The sequence below is a fragment of the Vitis riparia genome, chromosome 13, assembly GCF_004353265.1.
Source record: "Vitis riparia cultivar Riparia Gloire de Montpellier isolate 1030 chromosome 13, EGFV_Vit.rip_1.0, whole genome shotgun sequence".
Taxonomy (NCBI): Eukaryota; Viridiplantae; Streptophyta; class Magnoliopsida; order Vitales; family Vitaceae; genus Vitis; species Vitis riparia.
The window spans coordinates 29362827-29381651 of NC_048443.1; the positions used below are offsets into that span (position 1 = coordinate 29362827).

The 18825-nt window shown below is 38.7% G+C and overlaps 5 protein-coding genes across 6 annotated transcripts; 1 reads left to right on the forward strand and 4 right to left on the reverse strand.

Annotated features, from left to right (window-relative positions):
* Positions 1 to 391: 391 nt before the first annotated feature.
* On the reverse strand, positions 392 to 4195 carry LOC117929325 (quinone oxidoreductase-like protein 2 homolog). The gene is made up of 6 exons (XM_034849609.1): positions 3770 to 4195; positions 3573 to 3681; positions 3321 to 3412; positions 2943 to 3201; positions 1301 to 1444; positions 392 to 825 (listed from the first exon to the last, which is right to left on the reverse strand). The coding sequence occupies exons 1-6, from the start codon at positions 4105 to 4107 to the stop codon at positions 730 to 732; spliced, it is 1038 nt and encodes a 345-aa protein (XP_034705500.1). The 5' UTR covers positions 4108 to 4195; the 3' UTR covers positions 392 to 729.
* A 77-nt stretch (positions 4196 to 4272) lies between these two features.
* Positions 4273 to 8416, forward strand: LOC117929322. The gene is made up of 7 exons (XM_034849607.1): positions 4273 to 4521; positions 4619 to 5108; positions 5826 to 6189; positions 6675 to 6773; positions 6937 to 7057; positions 7767 to 8009; positions 8111 to 8416. The coding sequence occupies exons 1-6, from the start codon at positions 4359 to 4361 to the stop codon at positions 7979 to 7981; spliced, it is 1452 nt and encodes a 483-aa protein (XP_034705498.1). The 5' UTR covers positions 4273 to 4358; the 3' UTR covers positions 7982 to 8009; positions 8111 to 8416.
* On the reverse strand, positions 8414 to 9932 carry LOC117929324 (formin-A). Its single transcript, XM_034849608.1, has 3 exons — positions 9845 to 9932; positions 9252 to 9759; positions 8414 to 9103 (listed from the first exon to the last, which is right to left on the reverse strand). Exons 1-3 carry the CDS (start codon positions 9917 to 9919, stop codon positions 8592 to 8594), a joined length of 1095 nt encoding a protein of 364 aa, XP_034705499.1. The 5' UTR covers positions 9920 to 9932; the 3' UTR covers positions 8414 to 8591.
* A 69-nt stretch (positions 9933 to 10001) lies between these two features.
* On the reverse strand, positions 10002 to 13684 carry LOC117929326 (uncharacterized N-acetyltransferase ycf52). The gene is made up of 4 exons (XM_034849610.1): positions 13137 to 13684; positions 12822 to 12880; positions 12433 to 12489; positions 10002 to 10484 (listed from the first exon to the last, which is right to left on the reverse strand). Exons 1-4 carry the CDS (start codon positions 13608 to 13610, stop codon positions 10322 to 10324), a joined length of 753 nt encoding a protein of 250 aa, XP_034705501.1. The 5' UTR covers positions 13611 to 13684; the 3' UTR covers positions 10002 to 10321.
* Positions 13685 to 14181: 497 nt separating this feature from the next.
* LOC117929297 (cytochrome P450 714A1-like) lies at positions 14182 to 18676 on the reverse strand. 2 transcript variants are annotated; one of them, XM_034849572.1, is made up of 5 exons: positions 18063 to 18676; positions 16393 to 16670; positions 15940 to 16190; positions 15474 to 15852; positions 14182 to 15368 (listed from the first exon to the last, which is right to left on the reverse strand). In XM_034849572.1, exons 1-5 carry the CDS (start codon positions 18355 to 18357, stop codon positions 14943 to 14945), a joined length of 1629 nt encoding a protein of 542 aa, XP_034705463.1. In that variant the 5' UTR covers positions 18358 to 18676; the 3' UTR covers positions 14182 to 14942. The 2 variants fall into 2 exon arrangements, with proteins under 2 accessions (XP_034705463.1, XP_034705464.1); XM_034849573.1 differs by having other exon boundaries at positions 16393 to 16619; positions 18063 to 18675.
* Between the last annotated feature and the right edge of the window lie 149 nt (positions 18677 to 18825).

Below are 18825 nucleotides of genomic sequence, written 5' to 3' on the forward strand. Positions count from 1 at the left end.
ACCTTATTGAAGGTCATCTAGAAAAGGGTGTTGAAGGAGCACCGGAATTAGAAGAAACAGAGATAGAGCCCTTTTACTTGGTGTATTGATTCACCTAAAACAGTGTTATGTGAAAAAAAATACTTCTACTTCCACATATCCACCCTGATTTTTCTCTACTTAACGACTAGATTGTATCTGCAGTTGGTCACTTCATTTTTTAGAGGGTTGAATAGACTAATAATGAAATAAACATAGTGCAAGGACTGAAACCATGACAACCAAATTTAGAACTTCCATGAGGCAAACAGAACTGCAACTGGAAGTCCGCATAAGGAATCTTCTTTTGCCCTGATAGCAGAAACTAAAAGGCACAATATCATCCCCACACACCAGGCAAATGCATATATCATCCACAAGTATTCGCTACTTTCTTTTTTAGTTTTTCACCTGTCCTTAATGGTGGAGTGCCGAGATCTGCACTACAAGCTATAATTTTTACTGCATCTTTTGAAACACATTATTTTATTCAAAAGCAGCATGATACACTGCTGCCATTATTTGCAATGGCTTGCATTCCCATGGAAATCCATGACTTGCCAACATCACCCAAATCTGTACTTAATAAACTATAACATAATCAGGGTTGATAGGGTTGGTGGGAGGTTATGAGAATGGAAAGATCCAGATATTCATGGGGTAAAAGATAACTTTCTTTCTCCACCCACCTCCAGCTGAACCTTGATCATATCAAAGCTTAGATCTTACAGTTTTGTGATCATCAAAAGCAATCATCACCTTTCCAATCGCTTTCCTATCTTTAATTGCAGAAAAGGCGAAGTGAGCCTGTAAATAACAAATAATTAAGTAGATCAGCTTACACATAGTATATGCTAATTAGAAAATAAAACTTGGTATCATTTTTTGGGTGGAAAAATTTATGATGATAAAAAGGAACAATAGATATAGATAAGGCAGCAAACAATAAACTTTTCTTATGATATATGAACCCAGGGTGAGTTTCAAATGTGATAGAAAACATATAAATGGTGGTGGTACAGGAGCTTGGACACCATCAGCCAGGGAAGACCAGAAGAGTCGTGAATTGTGGAGATAACTCTGTATTGTATGTTTGTAATCAGTGGAAGAGGACCAAGGAGATACTTCTCCCCAGTCTCAAACCCATGTCAAATCTTATTGACTTTGAAGAAGATGCATTTGTGCAATGCATTTCCTCAAAATTTATTTTAATGGGGTACATCTACAATGACATTTCCTTTATCAAACTTTCCTCAACTAGAGAATGCAAGGAACTCCTCACCTCTGACAAGTTGTAAGAATGAGAAATGTGGATCTCAATCAAGCCTCTTGCTAACCAAGAGAGTAGCTCCTTCATAGAATCTTCAAGTACACCTGGTCGATGTATCCTGTAGCTACCCCAGTAAAGTCCATGCACTGTCCAGTTCTGGATAACCACAAACATGCAAGGATATCAAAACCAATGAGCATTAGATCTGGCATGAAAAGAAATTTTCATGAGAACTGATAAGCATATATACAATCATTAGTGTTTATCAAAATATATATATTTATATAATTATTTCTATTCCCAATCATGACCCAAAGACTAGATACACTGGCCACTGTCTTTATGACTAGTTGACATGACTAAACCATGATACATGTGAAGTTAACAGTCAAAAAGATAAACCATTTAAAGTAGAAAAGTAGATGTCAACTTGATCACTATTTTGAACATGTTCCTTTTCATCTATCTTCCAGAAATTCATGGATTTTCATCCAAGAATTGTTCAATGCAGGTACAAATTTTCTTTTCCATGATCCATCTCATTGAATTAAAAAATCAACAGACAAATTGGACCATGTAATGCACTCATTCTTTCCTACAACCTTTGATTGCTTTTAACCAGAGATCCTACCCTACAAACTTTATAGCATAATTTAGTATTTTTCCAAATGGTTGCTTTATTTGAAATCCACATGAACTCTAGATTTTTGCCACACACCACTAGGCATTATATCCAAAAAACTAATCTTTTTGAGTGTGAACCATCTCTGATTTCTCCATCTGCATTGATATAATACATAATGGAAAAAGCTTAATCTAAAAGATACACCAAACTTGCAAAATTATCTCAAAAATCCAAAAGGCTCCATCATCCATCATTTTCCAGGGAGGTCTTGCAGAGAAGTTAGGAATAACATCATTAGTAACACTACTAGAGTAATTACATAGACCATGTTGTATTGAATGATCAATGGATAAAACCTAGTCATTGTTGGTGTGTACCCTTTTTAACTTTCTAAGGAAACAATCCACATAACACCAACGAAGATTTGAAACTAAGTAGGGATGACTTATCCGTGGGTTGAATGCTTCCAAAAAGGATAACCCATTTCTTTTGGGCTGTTTAAGAACCTACTTCACCCCACCAATAGAGAAAAACTAAATAGTTCTTCTATTCCAGACAATATTTAAAAGTAGCTCAGAAACACTGCTAGACAATTTGGTATAATTGTAACATCCTTCTGTAAGCAAGCAAGGTGGTTTGCTAGCCTAGAAACACCACTCTAATAATGAGTGTGCAATTATTTTGTGTCCTCACCTTAGTGTTCCCCATCATCAGGGTACAATTTATGTGTACGATTAAATCCCTTCTTCCTTTCTCCATGAATTTTCATTATAAAGAAGAGGAAATGCACAATCTTTCCAAAAATAAATAAATAAAAAACAAACCAAAAAACTCCAATCTTCAAATCCTCCAAAGATATATCAATTCAATCCTCTTAATGCATATCAAAATCTTAAGCAAGGAACTTCGCTTTTCTAAGTAATGGTAAATTTTAGACAACTAACAATTATCAAGCAATTTCCCATGAATCTAAATAAGCTTAATAATACAATTACATTGCCCAAAACTTCAAAGAATCACCTGGCGTACCTTAACAAGAGCAATATTCGCAGGGATAACAGGGACTTCTCCGCTTGCAAATCCTATGACCAAAATGTGTGCTCCCCAGTTCAAAAGCTTCATTGTTTCTTTTGTAAGCTTGCCTCCAACTGGATCATACAAAACATCAACCCCTTTGAGCTTTTTTGCCTTCAGGAAGTTCTTCACGCTTTCAGTGACATTTTCGATGCTCGAGTCCACCACATGATCCACACCCAATGACTTCAAAATTTGAACCTTTCCAGCTCCCCTGCAATTCAGAAATACAATTCAAGCCCAAGTTAAGTCTCTGCAAATAGTGCATGCAAGAAGAGGACTAATAAAAGAATGAATCAAGACCACTGAACTGCTCTACACAAGAACTAGTACCTAGCAACAGCAATCACTGTGGCACCACAAACCTTTCCAATCTGGACAGCTGCAAGCCCAACTCCCCCAGCCGCACCTAGAACCAATAAAACCTAGAATTTGGAAACACACCCGAAATTAGGTTGAGGGAAAGCTTTCCACAGCCTATTCCATTGTTTATTATCAAAGCATAGGATAATGGAAAACGTTTGGAACTTTAAAGGCTTTTTTTGAGCAGTTGAGAAGAGGTGTATCCTGGAGTTGAGATGGCACCTGAGCAGAGGTCAATTGAGCTCTGTGAACAAGAGCTACATGCGAGGTCCCGAATGCAACAGGAAGTGCTGCAGCGGCAACGAGGTCGCATCCATCAGGCACTCGAAACCTAGAAAATAATTTCCCAGATTGGGGATATGGAAGCGGAAAGAAAAAAAAAAGAAAAAGACTGAAACTGAAAGTGGAAGACAACTCACAGTTCGGTCTCATCGACAACAATGTATTGAGCAAAGGAGCCTAGGGCAGCAACGGAACAAACGGTGTCGCCAATCTTGAACATAGAAACACTGGGTCCCACGGACTCGACGATGCCGGAGTAATCAGAGCCGGGGATGAAGGGATGGGGTGGCTTCTCTTGGTACTTGCCAAGGATCTGGAGGTAATTGGCATAGTTGAGGCTGGTAGCCCTCACCCTTACTCTCACCGCAGTGGGAGAATTCAGAGACGGTATTGGGTGACTAGCAGAGACGGTGATTGGGGAAGTTTCATCTGATAAGGTCGGATCACCCACCTTTCTGCATACCAGAGCTTCCATTGTTGATGCCTCACAATTTACAAAACCCTTGCTTTCGCCTTCTCCCCCTACACACTCGTTCCTCTTCCTGGTAGGCTTGGGCGTCCAATGCCCATTACTACATAATATTTGACCAACCCAAAAAAAAAACGAAAAATACAAAAAAAGGAAAAAAAAAAATAAAATGAAAGGAATGGCCCACTGGGTAGTGGGTATTTAATTAGGATCCCAGAGCAAAATTCATGTTTTAGATTGGAGGAGAGAGTGATAGCATGAGTGGGGTGGTTCAGCTTGCGTCTCAGGTCTTCCATGTCAACAACTTCCCTCATCAACTGTTTTCAGAAGTTGCGGAAAGCAAAATCTTTCTCCTACACTCCACGCCCAAGCACGCCCTCCTTCAAGCTGCTTCCGCCTCCTCCGCTGCGGATTATTACGGTAACATATTCCCCACCCATCTCAAATATTTGGGGACTTTCTGGGTTTTTTTTTAGTAGTTATAGAGTTCTTTTCTGTAATCATTTGAAACTTCCAGGGCAATGGGTGGATGCAAAAACGAAGCAGAAAAGACGGAGAATTGCTGGAATAGATCAGGATGAGTTACTGGATCCAACACTTTTGGCTGATCCAGACAGTTGTTTTTGTGAGTTTAAAGGGGTTACGATACACCACAAGGTATGTGATGCAGACCCACAAGCACACAACCCATTAGAGAATCAGGCTCCTTCTCAACTTGCCAACCAAACTAAAACAATTGGTTTTCCTATGATTTTGTTGCACGGCTTTGGAGCCTCTGTTTTCTCGTGGAATCGAGTTATGAAGCCTTTGGCACAAGTCACTGGTTCAAAAGTCCTTGCCTTTGATAGACCAGCCTTTGGGTTGACATCAAGGGTGAATTTTTTGGAGCAGTCTTCTCCTAGTAATCAGGATACAAGGCCATTGAATCCATACTCCATGGCATTTTCTGTGCTCGCAACCTTGGGCTTCATTGACTTATTAGCAGCTGACAAGGCAATTCTAGTGGGGTATTTACGTTTCTTATCTTAAATTGTTGTTTTGTTGATTGGATTTTTCTCATCTGAGAGCAGACTATTAATGCCATCAGCCTTTTTAGATAGGAATGCGGATTTCAGTACCTCTTATAGCAGAGAGCTGGAGCAGTAAAAATCTTTTGGCAGTTCCCACTTAGGAGATCTTATTAGTAGAAGATAGCCTCATAAAACTTTCAAATTTAAGCCCAACATTTGACTTGCAATTTTTCCTCATTCCAATTTCTGAAGCATTCTCTGGATGGATGATTAGTAAAATTTGGTTAGGCCCTTTGAATTTTGGGTGCAGCTTGCATTTGCAAATTGTTTGTTTGATCATCCTTGAACTCTAAATAATGGGCAAATCAGATTGTGTCACCAAAACACATGGTCTTGCTTAAGTCTTTAGATTTATCAGAGCTTCCATTCAGTGTTTTGGAAAAAGGGAGAAAAATGGAAAGGTTGTGATGCTCATTGGTTGAAGGAAAGGAAAATAGCAACATAAGTGCCCTACTCCTGTCATTGTGCAATATGGTTGGCATTCCTTGTGAAGAACCCTTTTTACTTATTTTATTCCCATTAAAATTAAACTGTACTTGGTGCCTTTTGATGATCTTAAAATCAAGTTAGTGGGGAGTTTTCCTCCTCTTCTCCTATGTCTCTTTCTGAAAGCAGAAATCTGTCTGAACTGTTCGGAAAAAAATGAGATGCCAGGCATTCAGCGGGTTCTATTGTAGCAGTTAATTCATATTTCGAAGCTCCTGAACGTGTTGCTGCTCTGATCCTTGTTGCCCCAGCAATTCTTGCCCCACTTTCTGTGTGCAAGGTTGCTAAAGGAAATAGGTTGCTGAAAGTTGAAGGAAATCAGTTGGGAAGAGATGACCAGATCCAAGAAGGTAGCTCAAATTCGAATATTCATGAGAATCCATTTATCAGGGTTTGCAAGATTTTGTCGAAGTTCTCTAAATACATTGTCCGAGCAATAGCGCAAATGATGAAAAGGACAGCAAATATGCTCAACTCTTTGTATAAGAAGGCATTATCTGCAATCCTGCGCTCTGCTTTTGCTGTAATGCTGGTAAAAAATTTCTTTCTGAACGGTTCTATAATTCGATTTGAGTTATTTCCAATTAGTGTTTCAGTCCATACAATCAAAATATCAATCAACTTATACCACTCCTGGGAAATTTCAAACAACTGTTGCAAGTTTTGACCACACACCCTTTAACTATTGCAAAACTTATTGTAACAGAATGATCAACATTTCTCTTTGGAAAGGACTACAGAATTGAACAGTAGGTTGAACTACTTGTAGCTCAACTCAACAATACCTTATTCATGCTACTTGGATTTGGACAAAAAAAGTCACCTTTTCTTAGGATTTTGGTTAACAAGGGTAAAGTAAAAATGCATTTGATTGAAAGATGACAATAAATCTGCTTGATCAAATATTGTCTGATTGTCCATGTCAGATGTTTTTGTTGGACAAAACATAATCTATGATGCAGTCTTGGTTGTTATCTGCATTGCATATCTAACAGCAGCTTCCTATATGCTTCTCAGGTGAGGATGATTATTGATAGATTTGGTATAGCTGCCATTCGAAATGCATGGCATGATTCAAGTCAAATCACTGACCATGTCCTATATGGTTACACGAAGGTGATTTATCTTTATATATGTCTCGTCTTTTTCTTTTCCTTTTTTTTTTTTTTTTTCCAGTTTTGTTTAGGTAGAATGCGATAAGTGGTTTTGAGGTAGGATAGATGATGTCAATTTATTATTTCCTAGATCATGTTTGCCTCAATGTTTCTATGAAATGCAGCCATTGAGGACTAAGGGCTGGGACAGGGCTCTGGTGGAATACACAGCAGCGATGCTTACAGATTCTACATCTGAATCAAAGCTACCCCTCGTAAAAAGGCTCGATGAGATCTCATGTCCTGGTAATTATGAACTCTACACTTTCTTGCACACTTAAAGAATTGTTTGTTTAGTATGTTGTAAGTACTTTTTTAAGTCAATAATCAAAATGTAATTCTTTCATCCCAAAATGAAGAAAAGTACTTCCAAGGTTCTAACCAAATGAATGCATTAAAAGAGGAAAATCCTTGTGTGAAAATTTTCAATTAGAAAGATAAAAGCCTAGAATTAGACTGCAAGAGAAGTCCAATCAGGAATGAAAAATTGTTACCAGTGGTGGCAATGGATAAGCTAACTTGGCAGTAGCCAAGCTGGGATAGGGCTTAGTACATCTTAGTCATCTGAATTCATCCAATGAGGCAGTTGAGCCTCTGATCTAAATTTTGTCAAGGCTACATTGGGACAGAAAAAAGTGAACAAAAGGAAGAAAATCTAAAACAAAAAGTTGGCCGCAGCAAAAAGGATGTTAGTGGATCAGGATTCTTCAATCAGCCTTGGTCCAACTTTCAGGCTACACCTTTCTATATGACCATGCAGTTGATTCGGTCCAAATGGTGCATGTTTAACAAATAGTTTCTATTAAATTGGACCATTACAATTTATTTGTCAACTCCGCCTTATGGATTGAGCAAGAGATTTGTCTACCTTTATAACAACTCATGAATAAGATCAAATTTATTAGGGACAAGTTTGTGATGATGATTTTTATTTTCATGCTTGAATGAAACCCAGTCCTCATTATCACGGGTGACAATGACCGACTTGTCCCCTCTTGGAATGCTGAGAGACTGTCGCGGGCCATTCCAGGATCTTGCTTTGAAGTTATCAAGCATTGTGGTCACTTGCCCCACGAAGAAAGGGTGGAGGAGTTTCTTACAATTGTTGAGAAGTTTCTGCAAAAAGTTTTTAGTGGTCCAGAGAAGCAAGGTATGCAAGGAGCAAGTTGAAGTGTATATTGAAACCAACAAAGAACAGGTAAAAGAGGTCTCAGTTGAGGGTTTTTTTTTTTTTTTTTATGATTATTATTATAGGTATCCTCACTGAGAATATTCTTGCAAAATGTTTTGGTCGTTCAGAGAAGCAGCATAGCAGCAACTTGAAATCTGCACCACGATTTATATCCCCCTTCTACTTCTATTTAAAGCAGATTGGTGGGTGAGATGAGGAAGGATCAAATCTGACACATATGTAAACACACCTTTGCAGAGAGAATGTTTGTAGTTTCGATGATGAAAAGGCTTACAGAATGTAGGATCTCTTTCCAGTAGGTGACGAGGTTTGTGAAGGAAGAATAGCTTCTTTTTGTCAATCTGAAAAAGTTTGTAACTGGCTATTACAATTAACCAATTGTGAAAGATATTAAAAATACCTTATAGTAATAATTCAATTGTCTTTGCTTCTAATTTTCTGCTTTTGCAGCATATCTGGGATAGCATCCGCATATAGACCTTACAAAACCCGTGCTCCCATGACCCACAATTTGGCTTTCAACTTGATAGCGAAATCTAATATGATCCTTATTGCATTACAACACATGTAAAAAAGTATTAAGTCCTCTCAGAACAGAGGATCAGTGGATATGGTAAGACTAGCATCCTGCAAGCCTGTAGGAAAATCAAATCCTGACATGAAATCATCCCCAAAGATCACAGCACCAGCAGCTAATGCTCCAGCACCCACCCCCACTCCAAAACCAGGTCCACGACTGCTTCCAGCGCCGGATCCTGATGGTGGCATGTTTACGTAAGTCCCTGGCAGATGATCCGTTCTTGGGAGAAAAGTGGGGATGTAGCCAACATTAGAAGGTGGGGGTGGAGGTGGAGGACTTCGTGGGGGAGGATAGCTTGTTCCACCTGCAGATGGGTAGCTTGGTCCACCCAGAGCTGGATTGGAATTGTTTGTAGGGAATGGCATGGGATGGGAATATGGGAAATTTGTCTGTGGAGGATTTTGTGGCTGGCCAAGGGGCGCCAGAGGCCTTTGTGGAGGGTAAGCATGGGTTGAAGCATCTGCAGGAGCCAATGTGATGCCACTGCTGTGATCCATAAGCTCAAACCCTTCCTCTTTACCTACAAAACAAAATTTAGGATACCAGCAGGGAGTTTAGGCGTGGTTTAAACCTAGTACTGTGTGAAGGATCAAATAGACTATTTTACTTATCAAAAGAACAATAAGGAAAACCGAGAAGAGTTCAGCATGCGTCACGAGTATGAATACCTGAGTAAGAATCTGGCTCTTCCCTCTCCTCTGAAATCCTAATTGAAATATCAACAAATCCATGAGGTTTGCTGGATTTCCTTTTCCGCAACTGAAAGCTGCCTACATCTTGAGTCCCTGGCTTTGAAGCCTCAGAATTCTTAATATGCTTGGCCAGAAATTCTTTTAAGTTAACAGTTGCTGTCCCTTGAAGCTTTTCTCTGAGGAAAATGGGCTCTCTACTGTAAACTTCAACATATAGTGCCAGATCTTGGAACTTCGATTCAGAGTCATCAACCAAGGTTGAGAACTTGGTTTTCCAAACTGGGTTTGCATTCCCAGAAGCATCAATCTTGGTGCAATATTTGTTGTTAGGATCAACCCAACCTACTGCAAACCACTGGAGCTTCCACAGCGATGAACGCTGGAGACCCCGTGCTGAAATCAGGCAAACTTCAATCCAGATTTTCCCCATTGTAGGCGAGTTCCTCTGGTGAAAAAGACCCAGGAAGCGATGGGAGAATTTGTCCTGTGAAAGGTTCTTTTAACAAAGCGGATATAGATGGGAAGAAGAAAAGTGAATCTGTTTTCAATCAATTATAAGGCTACTTTACTTTAATAGCAAGGAAATCCTCGATGACTTTAGCGCTGTTAAGAGGTAAGCTTTTGCTGACTTTTTCCCCTGCCATTGGTTTGTAGTGCCTCACAGGTGGACAGGAATCTATCGATTAGATAGCACACAATGTAACATGTTGGTAACTTGGGTAGAAATGCATGCAAATTCTAGGCTTCAACAACTAATACAAATGTTTACAGTACAACAACATCTAAAATATTCACAGATTCCAATTCTGGTACAATCTAGTTTTCTGCTTCCTTCTTTATTCCTTCTCTTCCCATTCAACTTTCCCTGTTCATCTATTGCTTCCTTCTTCCTTTCTACAACATTGTTTGATTTTAGTACTGGTTTTTTCTGTTACATAGGACATCAAAATCCAAACCCCATTCTTAGCTGATAAGCATCCCATGTTTGCATAAAAATGCTTCAACTGAACAAGATATGGTGCAGCTACAACTGACAATTTTGGTATTTAACTTGCAAAGGGCTGCCTCAATGACGGAGCTAGCAACACCCTACGGCCAGCACATTTGACCATCTGATCACTTGCCGGGTAGCTTGAAACCATCCTTGTATACATCATTGTGGTGGAGCCCAGGATGTCATCTCCAAACCCACATGCTTGGAAGAACAGCCTGATAGAAATTTCAGGGAATCACAATTAGCAATTAAGTTTTTTGTTGCTTAATAGAAATATTTGGTAACGGCATACAACTTAACAAAGCCTTAGGATCAGCTGTATCTAGTAAGGTCATAATGAAAATTTTCAGTCCCTCTGCTTATCAACCATGTTACCATGACATGAGAGGAATCCAATAGCATATTGAAAACATCTACTATCCTTGCCAGCACAATTGTCAAATAACAGCCTGACCAAGGGATGCCAACCATTCCATAAGTCAAAGGTAAGTTCTCCAGGAGCCTAAAACTTTCACTCTCAGCTTACACCAAGGAATCTGTAGAAATCTATTGACTAAATCAGGTGCCCAAAATTCTTTAGTTGAGTGCAAATTGTGGGGACAAAAACAGAAAAGTTAAATACCCCCACTTAAAATCTCTCCCCTCACTTCGACGTTAATAGATTTCATTGATTGGATGGGCTCCTTTTGAGGGAGGAGTTGTCTCTTGTATATCATTTTGGATAGTTTTTATTTCAGCTGTAAGGGGGTGAGTGTATCTTTCTCATATTTCATGGGCTGCTATTTTAGTGCCCCTTTTTAATACAAATACTATTTTTTACTTATCAAAAAATAAAAAATTATCTTTTTCAAATAAAACTTAAGTATAAGAGGGCAAAATTGCCCTCTTCTTAAACATTATATTTTATTTTTTAGTTATAAAATCCTAACCCCACCTCCCCTTTTTCACTCTCTTTTTTCTCTTCTTTCTTTCATTTTCCTTCTTCCTTTATTTCCTTCTCTTCCCTTTCATCTTCTTACTCAAAATTTCTATGTTATTTTTATAACTAAAGCTATAAAAAAAACTAGGTGCTGTGGGCTGCTGTTGTGTTCTCTCTCTCTCTTTTTGCTTCTATTGAAAAAATAAAAAAGAAATTTTGAGGAAGAAGATGAAGGGGAAGAGAAAAAAAAAAGGTATGGGAGGAAGAAAAGGAAAGAAAATTAAAGAGGAAAATGGAGGTACCATTAAGTTTTGGGTGGGATGGGATGAAGAAGAATAGAGCATTTTTATCCTTTCACACTTAAATTTTCTTTTATTTGTGAGAAATTTTAATTGCATCCACCAAAACTCTCTCTACATTCATCAAATTTTCGTTTTTTCAAAATGAATTATACATATAAAATACCCCAAATACCCTCCTCTTCAACCTCCCACCCCTACAAAACCCTAACCCCTTTCTTTTCCATTTTCTCTTCTTCTCTTCCTTCATTTCCTTCTCCTTTCCTTCATCTTTTTCTTCTTTTTTCCTTTTATTTTATCTTAGTGTTAGAAAAAAAAAAAAAAACCAAGTTTTAAGGATGAAGATGAAAGGGAAGAGAAGGGGAAAAAAAGGAAGGAAAAGGGAGGAAAAGAGGAGAAGAATGAAATTAGAGTTCAGGATGCATGAATGTTTTCAGGTTGAAGAAGAGAGCAATTCGTCCTTTCACATATAATTTTTTTTTTTTTTATAAAAAAAAAAGGAAAATGGGTGGATGTATAGAGAGACAGGTGCATGGGATTAACAATGCTCTTTTATTTATTTTTATTTTTTAAAAAGTGGGGTATTTAACATTCCTCAGACATAAATTCCATAACCATAAAATGGTCCATTTTTATCCCTCCTTTACCTTTTTATCTCTTGGGTTGGGGCTGGGGAAGTAAGGGCTTAGAGGAGGCTATTGAGCGTTTCAGGGGAAGAAATGACCATTAACGAGGCCCATGCTTAGAGAGCTTTAGTTGGAGTGCATGTGTGTGTTAATGTGATTATTTCTACAGGCATGCATTATAAATCAGCTTGGTGGGAGCTTCGGAAGTTGGGGTTTGGATGAGTTTTAAAACGGTACATGGATATTACGGGGAAATAAGAAAATTTTCATGGAAGTATTGTGGTTAACCACCAGTTCCTAGCAGGATTAGTGTATTTACCTCTCATTCTCTGCACAGAGGGCCGCTATATCAAAAATGTCTCTACTTGTGAGTATTCTGGCAGCAACAACAGAAAATTCAGAAGTGTTGAATGATTAGGATCAGGGCAATGAATATATCTGAGCAGCTCATAAAACCAGAAAGGAAAACCTCTATCAATCCAATATATGATTTTAATGGCTGCATGAAACTGATGATAGGAGCATTGATCACACCAACAGTTAGCACTCAGAAAACTTGCAATAAGACCATCTATAACACTACCATGTTTCTTTAGGTCTATCTATAACATTATCAATTAAGACCCAGAAAACATCAAATAATGTAGTCTGCTGCATTTTAAGGTGCCTCTAGGGTTATAACACAATTTTTGGGAATAAACCACAAACCTTACGATCCTCTTAACTATCATTCTGCCAATTCCCATTCTCCGCAGTGAAGGCATAACCTGAAAAGTAGAGCACAAACAGCCAATAATACTAAGATAGGTATTATAAATATGGGAAACAAGAAGCTAAAGTCAATGATTCATGTGAATAATTCATTTCCAAAGGGGCGTCGACATCCATCTTTCTAAGGAATTCTCAACTTAAGTGGGTAGCAGCACTGAAATTCAAAGATAGAAGATAAAATCCCAAATTTTGAGATGCCCAATTTGAGATTTGGGATTGAACTGAAAGGGGCGGGGAACATCTAGTACCTACCATAATGTCGTAGATTGAGGCCGTCAATCCTTGATCAGAAACGGCTCGGCCAAAGCCCACCAACTGGCCATTGGATGGCGTCATCGGGATCGCCCGCCGAAGTATATCTCCCAGCCCCATCATGGGGGATGATTTGGCGGCACAATCATCGTTATCGTAAGGTCTGCAGAAGACGGAGACGACAACGGAACTGTGGCGGAGAGCAATCCGGAGCTTGTGGATGTCGACGGGCTCAACACGGCCGTCGGAATCCACATTGGGGAAACGATGGCATGAGATATTGGAGGAGCTGTAGAGGTCTCTGAGTTCGTGTAGTTTTATGTGAGATGGGTTTGTCGATATGAATATAGGAGGCAGCGGAGGCTTACGCGCTCCGCCAGCTGCTGCTGCTATTGGGCCGTTGTTTCTTTTTCTGCTTGCCCCCCATTTTAATTTGTCCGCATAGCGCTGGACTGTGGCCGGAGCAACCGCCATCCCACTTTCCTTCCCAAGGATAACAAGGATAACAAATCCTTTTCCAACCAAACTGCACCCCTACGCTTTTACGATTTTTCCTTTTTCGAGTGAAATTAATATTCAACATAATAGCAATTACAATATTTGGCATTAGAAAATAGTTTTTTTTTTCTTTTTTCTTTTAAATTTAGATTTCAGAATAAATTTGGACATATATATATAGTACCTTAATAAAAAAAATAAATCTAAAATTTTTATATTTAAATTCTTATGTATAATTTTATCCATAAAAAAAAAAAAAATTGAAGCAAAAACTGTTTTCATTAATTGCTTTTAAAAATGTTGTAAAAAAAACTCATTTTCTAATAAACAGATGACATTTTTATAATTTAAATTTTGAACTTTGTGGAGTAAGGAATGTAAGGTTTTTTATATATATATATATATATATATAAAAACTAAAAACTGTGCTTTAAAACAGTTTTTTGTTCAATTTTCTTTCCAATTCAAGAATGAAAGATTTGTAAGTCATATAAAGTTTCCAAATAACGTAATTTATACTCCATTTTGATTTATATTTTATAACCCATTAATCACACAACAAAATTTTTATTTACCTCTGATGGACCAATTGTCACGGATGAATGCATAAGAACTGCATTAAGTTTCTTCTTGTGGGAATAATTTAGAAAGCTGTAAAGGGGGGTTGACAATGTGATTGGCATGAGAAGTAGTCAGGAATCCTGTTGTAAGGCCCTAGCACCCAGACTTTCCAATGCAATCCCACTTGAATATAAGGCTTCATGTTACTTCTTGAGTGGTTTGATGTCATCAGTCATCCTCTTACACTCTTGTGATAAAGGCTTAATAATCCAAAGTTTGGGCTTGATTGTTATTTGTTCCATAGCACACTCATGACTCGTCTCAAGGTCTTAACTCATTCCAAGACTCGTAACCGGATCTAACCAACTCCAACCTTACACATCTCATTTTTTAACACTCATTTTCTCTGTGAACAGCATTGTTGTATGCATGACAATCCCCCGATACTACCACATCCTCTACCCGTTCGTTCTTCGGCTTTACGCATCCATCCAAAACCATTTTTCAACCATTATTTTCTTTTGTAAGGACCATTGTTGCACGCCTAACAACACCACTCCCCACATACGACTCTCCGGACTTGAACCCATAATCTAGTTTTGGTACCACTTGTTACGGTAGCAGAAGCCATTTATTGTGCAAATGGAAACATTCCATTGACACTCTTTGCAATACTAAGTTTATATATGAGCTTTATACATAAACAAGAACCAAAGGGGTGTTCAGATGAGTTGGGGCATTGCATGGTCAGATCTTTCGAATACGGATATGTACACCATCACCAGGTTCTACAATCATTCTGTAGACAGGAAAATGGCGATATGTAGGCGACAATGTGAAGGTAAATTTGGAGATGATGAGGGAGAGGATAATCTTCAATTGGACCATGGCAAAGTTGCGACCAAGGCATAGGCGAGGACCCAATCCAAATGGAATGTAGGCTTGGGGAAATTTGCAAGCTTTAGAGACCCCATTTTCAAACCTCTCTGGTTTGAACTGGTTGGCATCTGGCCCCCAGATATCCGTATCCCGGTGCAGAGTTGGAATCAAGGTCCATATGCATACACCCTTTGGGACAATGAAATTACCCACTTGGATTTCCTCCAGCGCTTCCCTTGACACGAATGCTGCCGGTGGATACAGCCGCAGGGTTTCTTGAATCACCATAGTCATCTGCATCAGGATTCACCATGGGAAGTTATATTTCATCTCACCTTTGCTTGCTCATTACTCATTACTATATGTACTTATATTAAAATGGAGACAGCAAAACACTACCCATTTCATCTTGGTGATTGAATCTGCATCTGGCATGTTATCCCCGCAAACCTCGGCTATCTCTGCCCGAATTCGAGCTTGCCAATCTGGATGTAAAGCCAATAGCATCAAGCACCAGGAGGCAGCAACAGCAGTAGACTCATGCCCTGCAAAGTATATGCTTTTGCAATTATCAACTATAAAACGCTTGGACGAGGCCTGGCCCAAATTTGGATCATTGATGGCACTCTCCAGTAGCAGTTGCATCAGATCTTTGTCAGATGATAGGGTCGATGTCTCTAAGCATTCTGGTTCTCGCTCTTTTACTGCTTTCCATATCAATGATTCTACCTCTCTCTCCAAGTTTTTTAGCTCCTTTTGCTTGTTGGCCCAGAGAAATCTGCCATGGTAATATCTAAAATGTAAACGTCCATTGAAAAGGTGGTTCTCCATGTAAGAAATCAATATGGTCAAACAATGGGCATACCTGAAACTGGGAACACCGAAAAGGAAAGCCTGGTTGGTAATGAGTTGTTGAAGAGACCTGAGCTTGGAGAAAATCTGTTTGCCTTTACCATAACTGCTTCCGAAGCAAACCCTTGAGATGACATCTGCTGAGGCGCTTCTCAAATCCTCATTCACCATCACATCCGCTGAGACTCCACCATGGGCTTGAATGCAGTCCTCCCATTTCGTCAGCAGTGGCTGTGCTGACTCCAGCATGAGTCCCACCATCCCCTGCCAACCAGTTCAATGTTAGTGGGGGTACACAAATATTCACATGGTCGGTCTGGGCAGCAATCATTGTAACCAGCCATCCAGCCTAGCCAATTTGGCTACATCTTTGGGTGGAGGACCCGGCGGACCTTCATTCTGCCCATTCCATCTTCATCTCTCCATACAGGATAGAAGTAAATCAAGTATTGGTAAGTAAGGTTACCTTGACCTTGTCCATGAAGAACTCGGGTGCAACGATCCTCCTCTGGTGAGCCCAAGTATTGCCATTGGACCTGAGAATGCCATTACCAAGCATTGGTGCAAGAGTCTTGGTCACATAAGAAGGCTTTCCCAACTCCAAGCTCGTACTCTGATTCATTTCCTTCACCATTTCCGGATGGTTCACATACAAATGTTGCCTATTCCCAGTTGAATACGTGTATACAGGACCTACACCCATAGTATACATTTCCAGCCTTTTTGAATTACAACTTACAAGTACTGCTTTTTCAAAAACAAATTATTAAATAACAGATTTTTTCGAAGACAGATTTCCGTTTAATGTTCCTTTTTTATTATTTGCACTGCCAAACTGCTGAAACTTGTCCTTTCAATTCAAATGCAGATCCAGCTAGCGTTCTGAAAAGTGATGGATAAGAAGAGGACATTGTAGACATATAATGGGTCAATGCAAGCTATGAGTAGTGGGAGTCCCAAATCAATCACTTCAAGGTGACTCACTTCCTGACACGTTCTCATCTCACTTCTCAGCCTTCTCACCAAAGGCCCTCCTTTATTTATTCATCTATTTTTTCTTTTCCTTTTTCTTTCATTCCTTGGGTCTCAGGCTCTCAGCTAAGAATTATGGTGCAAATTACAAATTTAATAAACCTAACTCAAATTAAGAGTTGTTTTAAGGGCAAATTATAATTCTAAATAATAGGATAGAGATATAATCGATATCTACTGATTCCGTAGACCTAACTGAATGTAATGGGAAGCGTGAGAAGATTTTGGTTGAGACTCCACTCGTTCGGAAGCCCAGTAGGGCCTATCTGACTCGTTTTCACCACCTTGCCCTCGTTCACTAGACTTTCAACCACACATCATAGAAGTTGTACCCCCAAACTTGGCCGCCCATCCAACTAATTCCATGATTTCAATCTTCAGTTTGTTTCCCTTATTCCTTTTGTAATTATAGCACTCTCACTTTAAATAAAATAAATATATATATATATATATATATATATATAATGTAAAATAAACTTTAAGAATTATTATTTTTAAACAGATTTAATAATTTTTAAAATATAAAAAATTGGTTATTCATTATAAAAAAAATGTCAAATATATATATATATATTACTTATTTTTCTTGTTTCTCATAATTTTTTAATTTTATTTAAAAGAAGAAGAAAAGAAGTCAATAAATCAGAATTTTGTAAAAGATGTTTTTAAGTTAAAAAGCTATTGTATGTTCTTTTATCAAACAAGACTTCAAATAATGTTGCTATCAAAACAATAAGATTAAAAAATAAATAAAAATAAAAATACTCTACGAAAATGTGTTACAGAAAATGCATGAATTAAAACTCTTAAAATTATAGTGGCTAAAAAAAGTTATTCTAATAAATCATTTTAAAACAAAAAAAGTCAAATAGCTTTTATAAGTTAGTTTTTAAAATCAGAAAACCAGAAAATATCTGATCATGTTCAAGGAGAGGTGAATGGTACAGTGGTAAAGCTGGTGGGAGGGATGGAATATAAAACAATTTATCTGCAAGTTGTAGCTTCAAAGTGGAGACACGACAGCAGCAGCACACAAGAAGAGAAAAATACAGTTTTGGAAAACGGTGAAGGAAAAAGAAAAGATGAAGGGAAAGGGCATTGTACCGTATGCTTTTCTCCATTGCTCGAAGTAGGGGAAGAGGGTAGAAGTGTAATCATGGGCCACAATCTGAGCATGGTTGGGAGGCTTCATCGCCATCAACAATTGAATTTTCTGCATCTCAGGGACATTCCCGTATATAAATGAAGGCGGAGGCCCTCGGATGCCTTGCCTCCTCAGCTTTCCCCTCAGCCTTTCCGGCCTTACCCACATAAGATTGTAGAGATGAAGGAATATGCAGAACACCCCCACAACCAACACGGAGCAAAGCATCTTCACAACAAGAGCTGCCTCCTCCATTCTTTCCTCACCAGTCCCCACTGCTCTTCCTCTGCCAGCTGCAGGCTTCCTTAATCCTTCTTTGATTGTGTCAACCTCACAGCCACTAGCAGGGTTTTATACAAATATGGAGCCCAACTATCATGCAGTGAGCCAGTGTATAATAAGCTACAAACAAGATGCACCACCCTGATTCTTTATCAGCTTGGATGGATGATTGGACGCAATGGACTGACTTGTCTATTTTTCCCTTCAAGGTCACCAACGGATTGAGAATGGACATACCAGCATCATATTATACTTCCGAGGGCAATAATGGAGCATTAAAGAAGATCTAAGAAAATAGCAAAATTGTTATATCTGCAGTAAGTGATAAAAACTATGAAGTGGACATCTCACTTCCCTGTTTATCTGCGAAGAGCAAGGTCTCAAATTCTTGAATTATTGATGGGGTTTCCAATCTGTTATTAGCAAAGTGTGCATTATTAT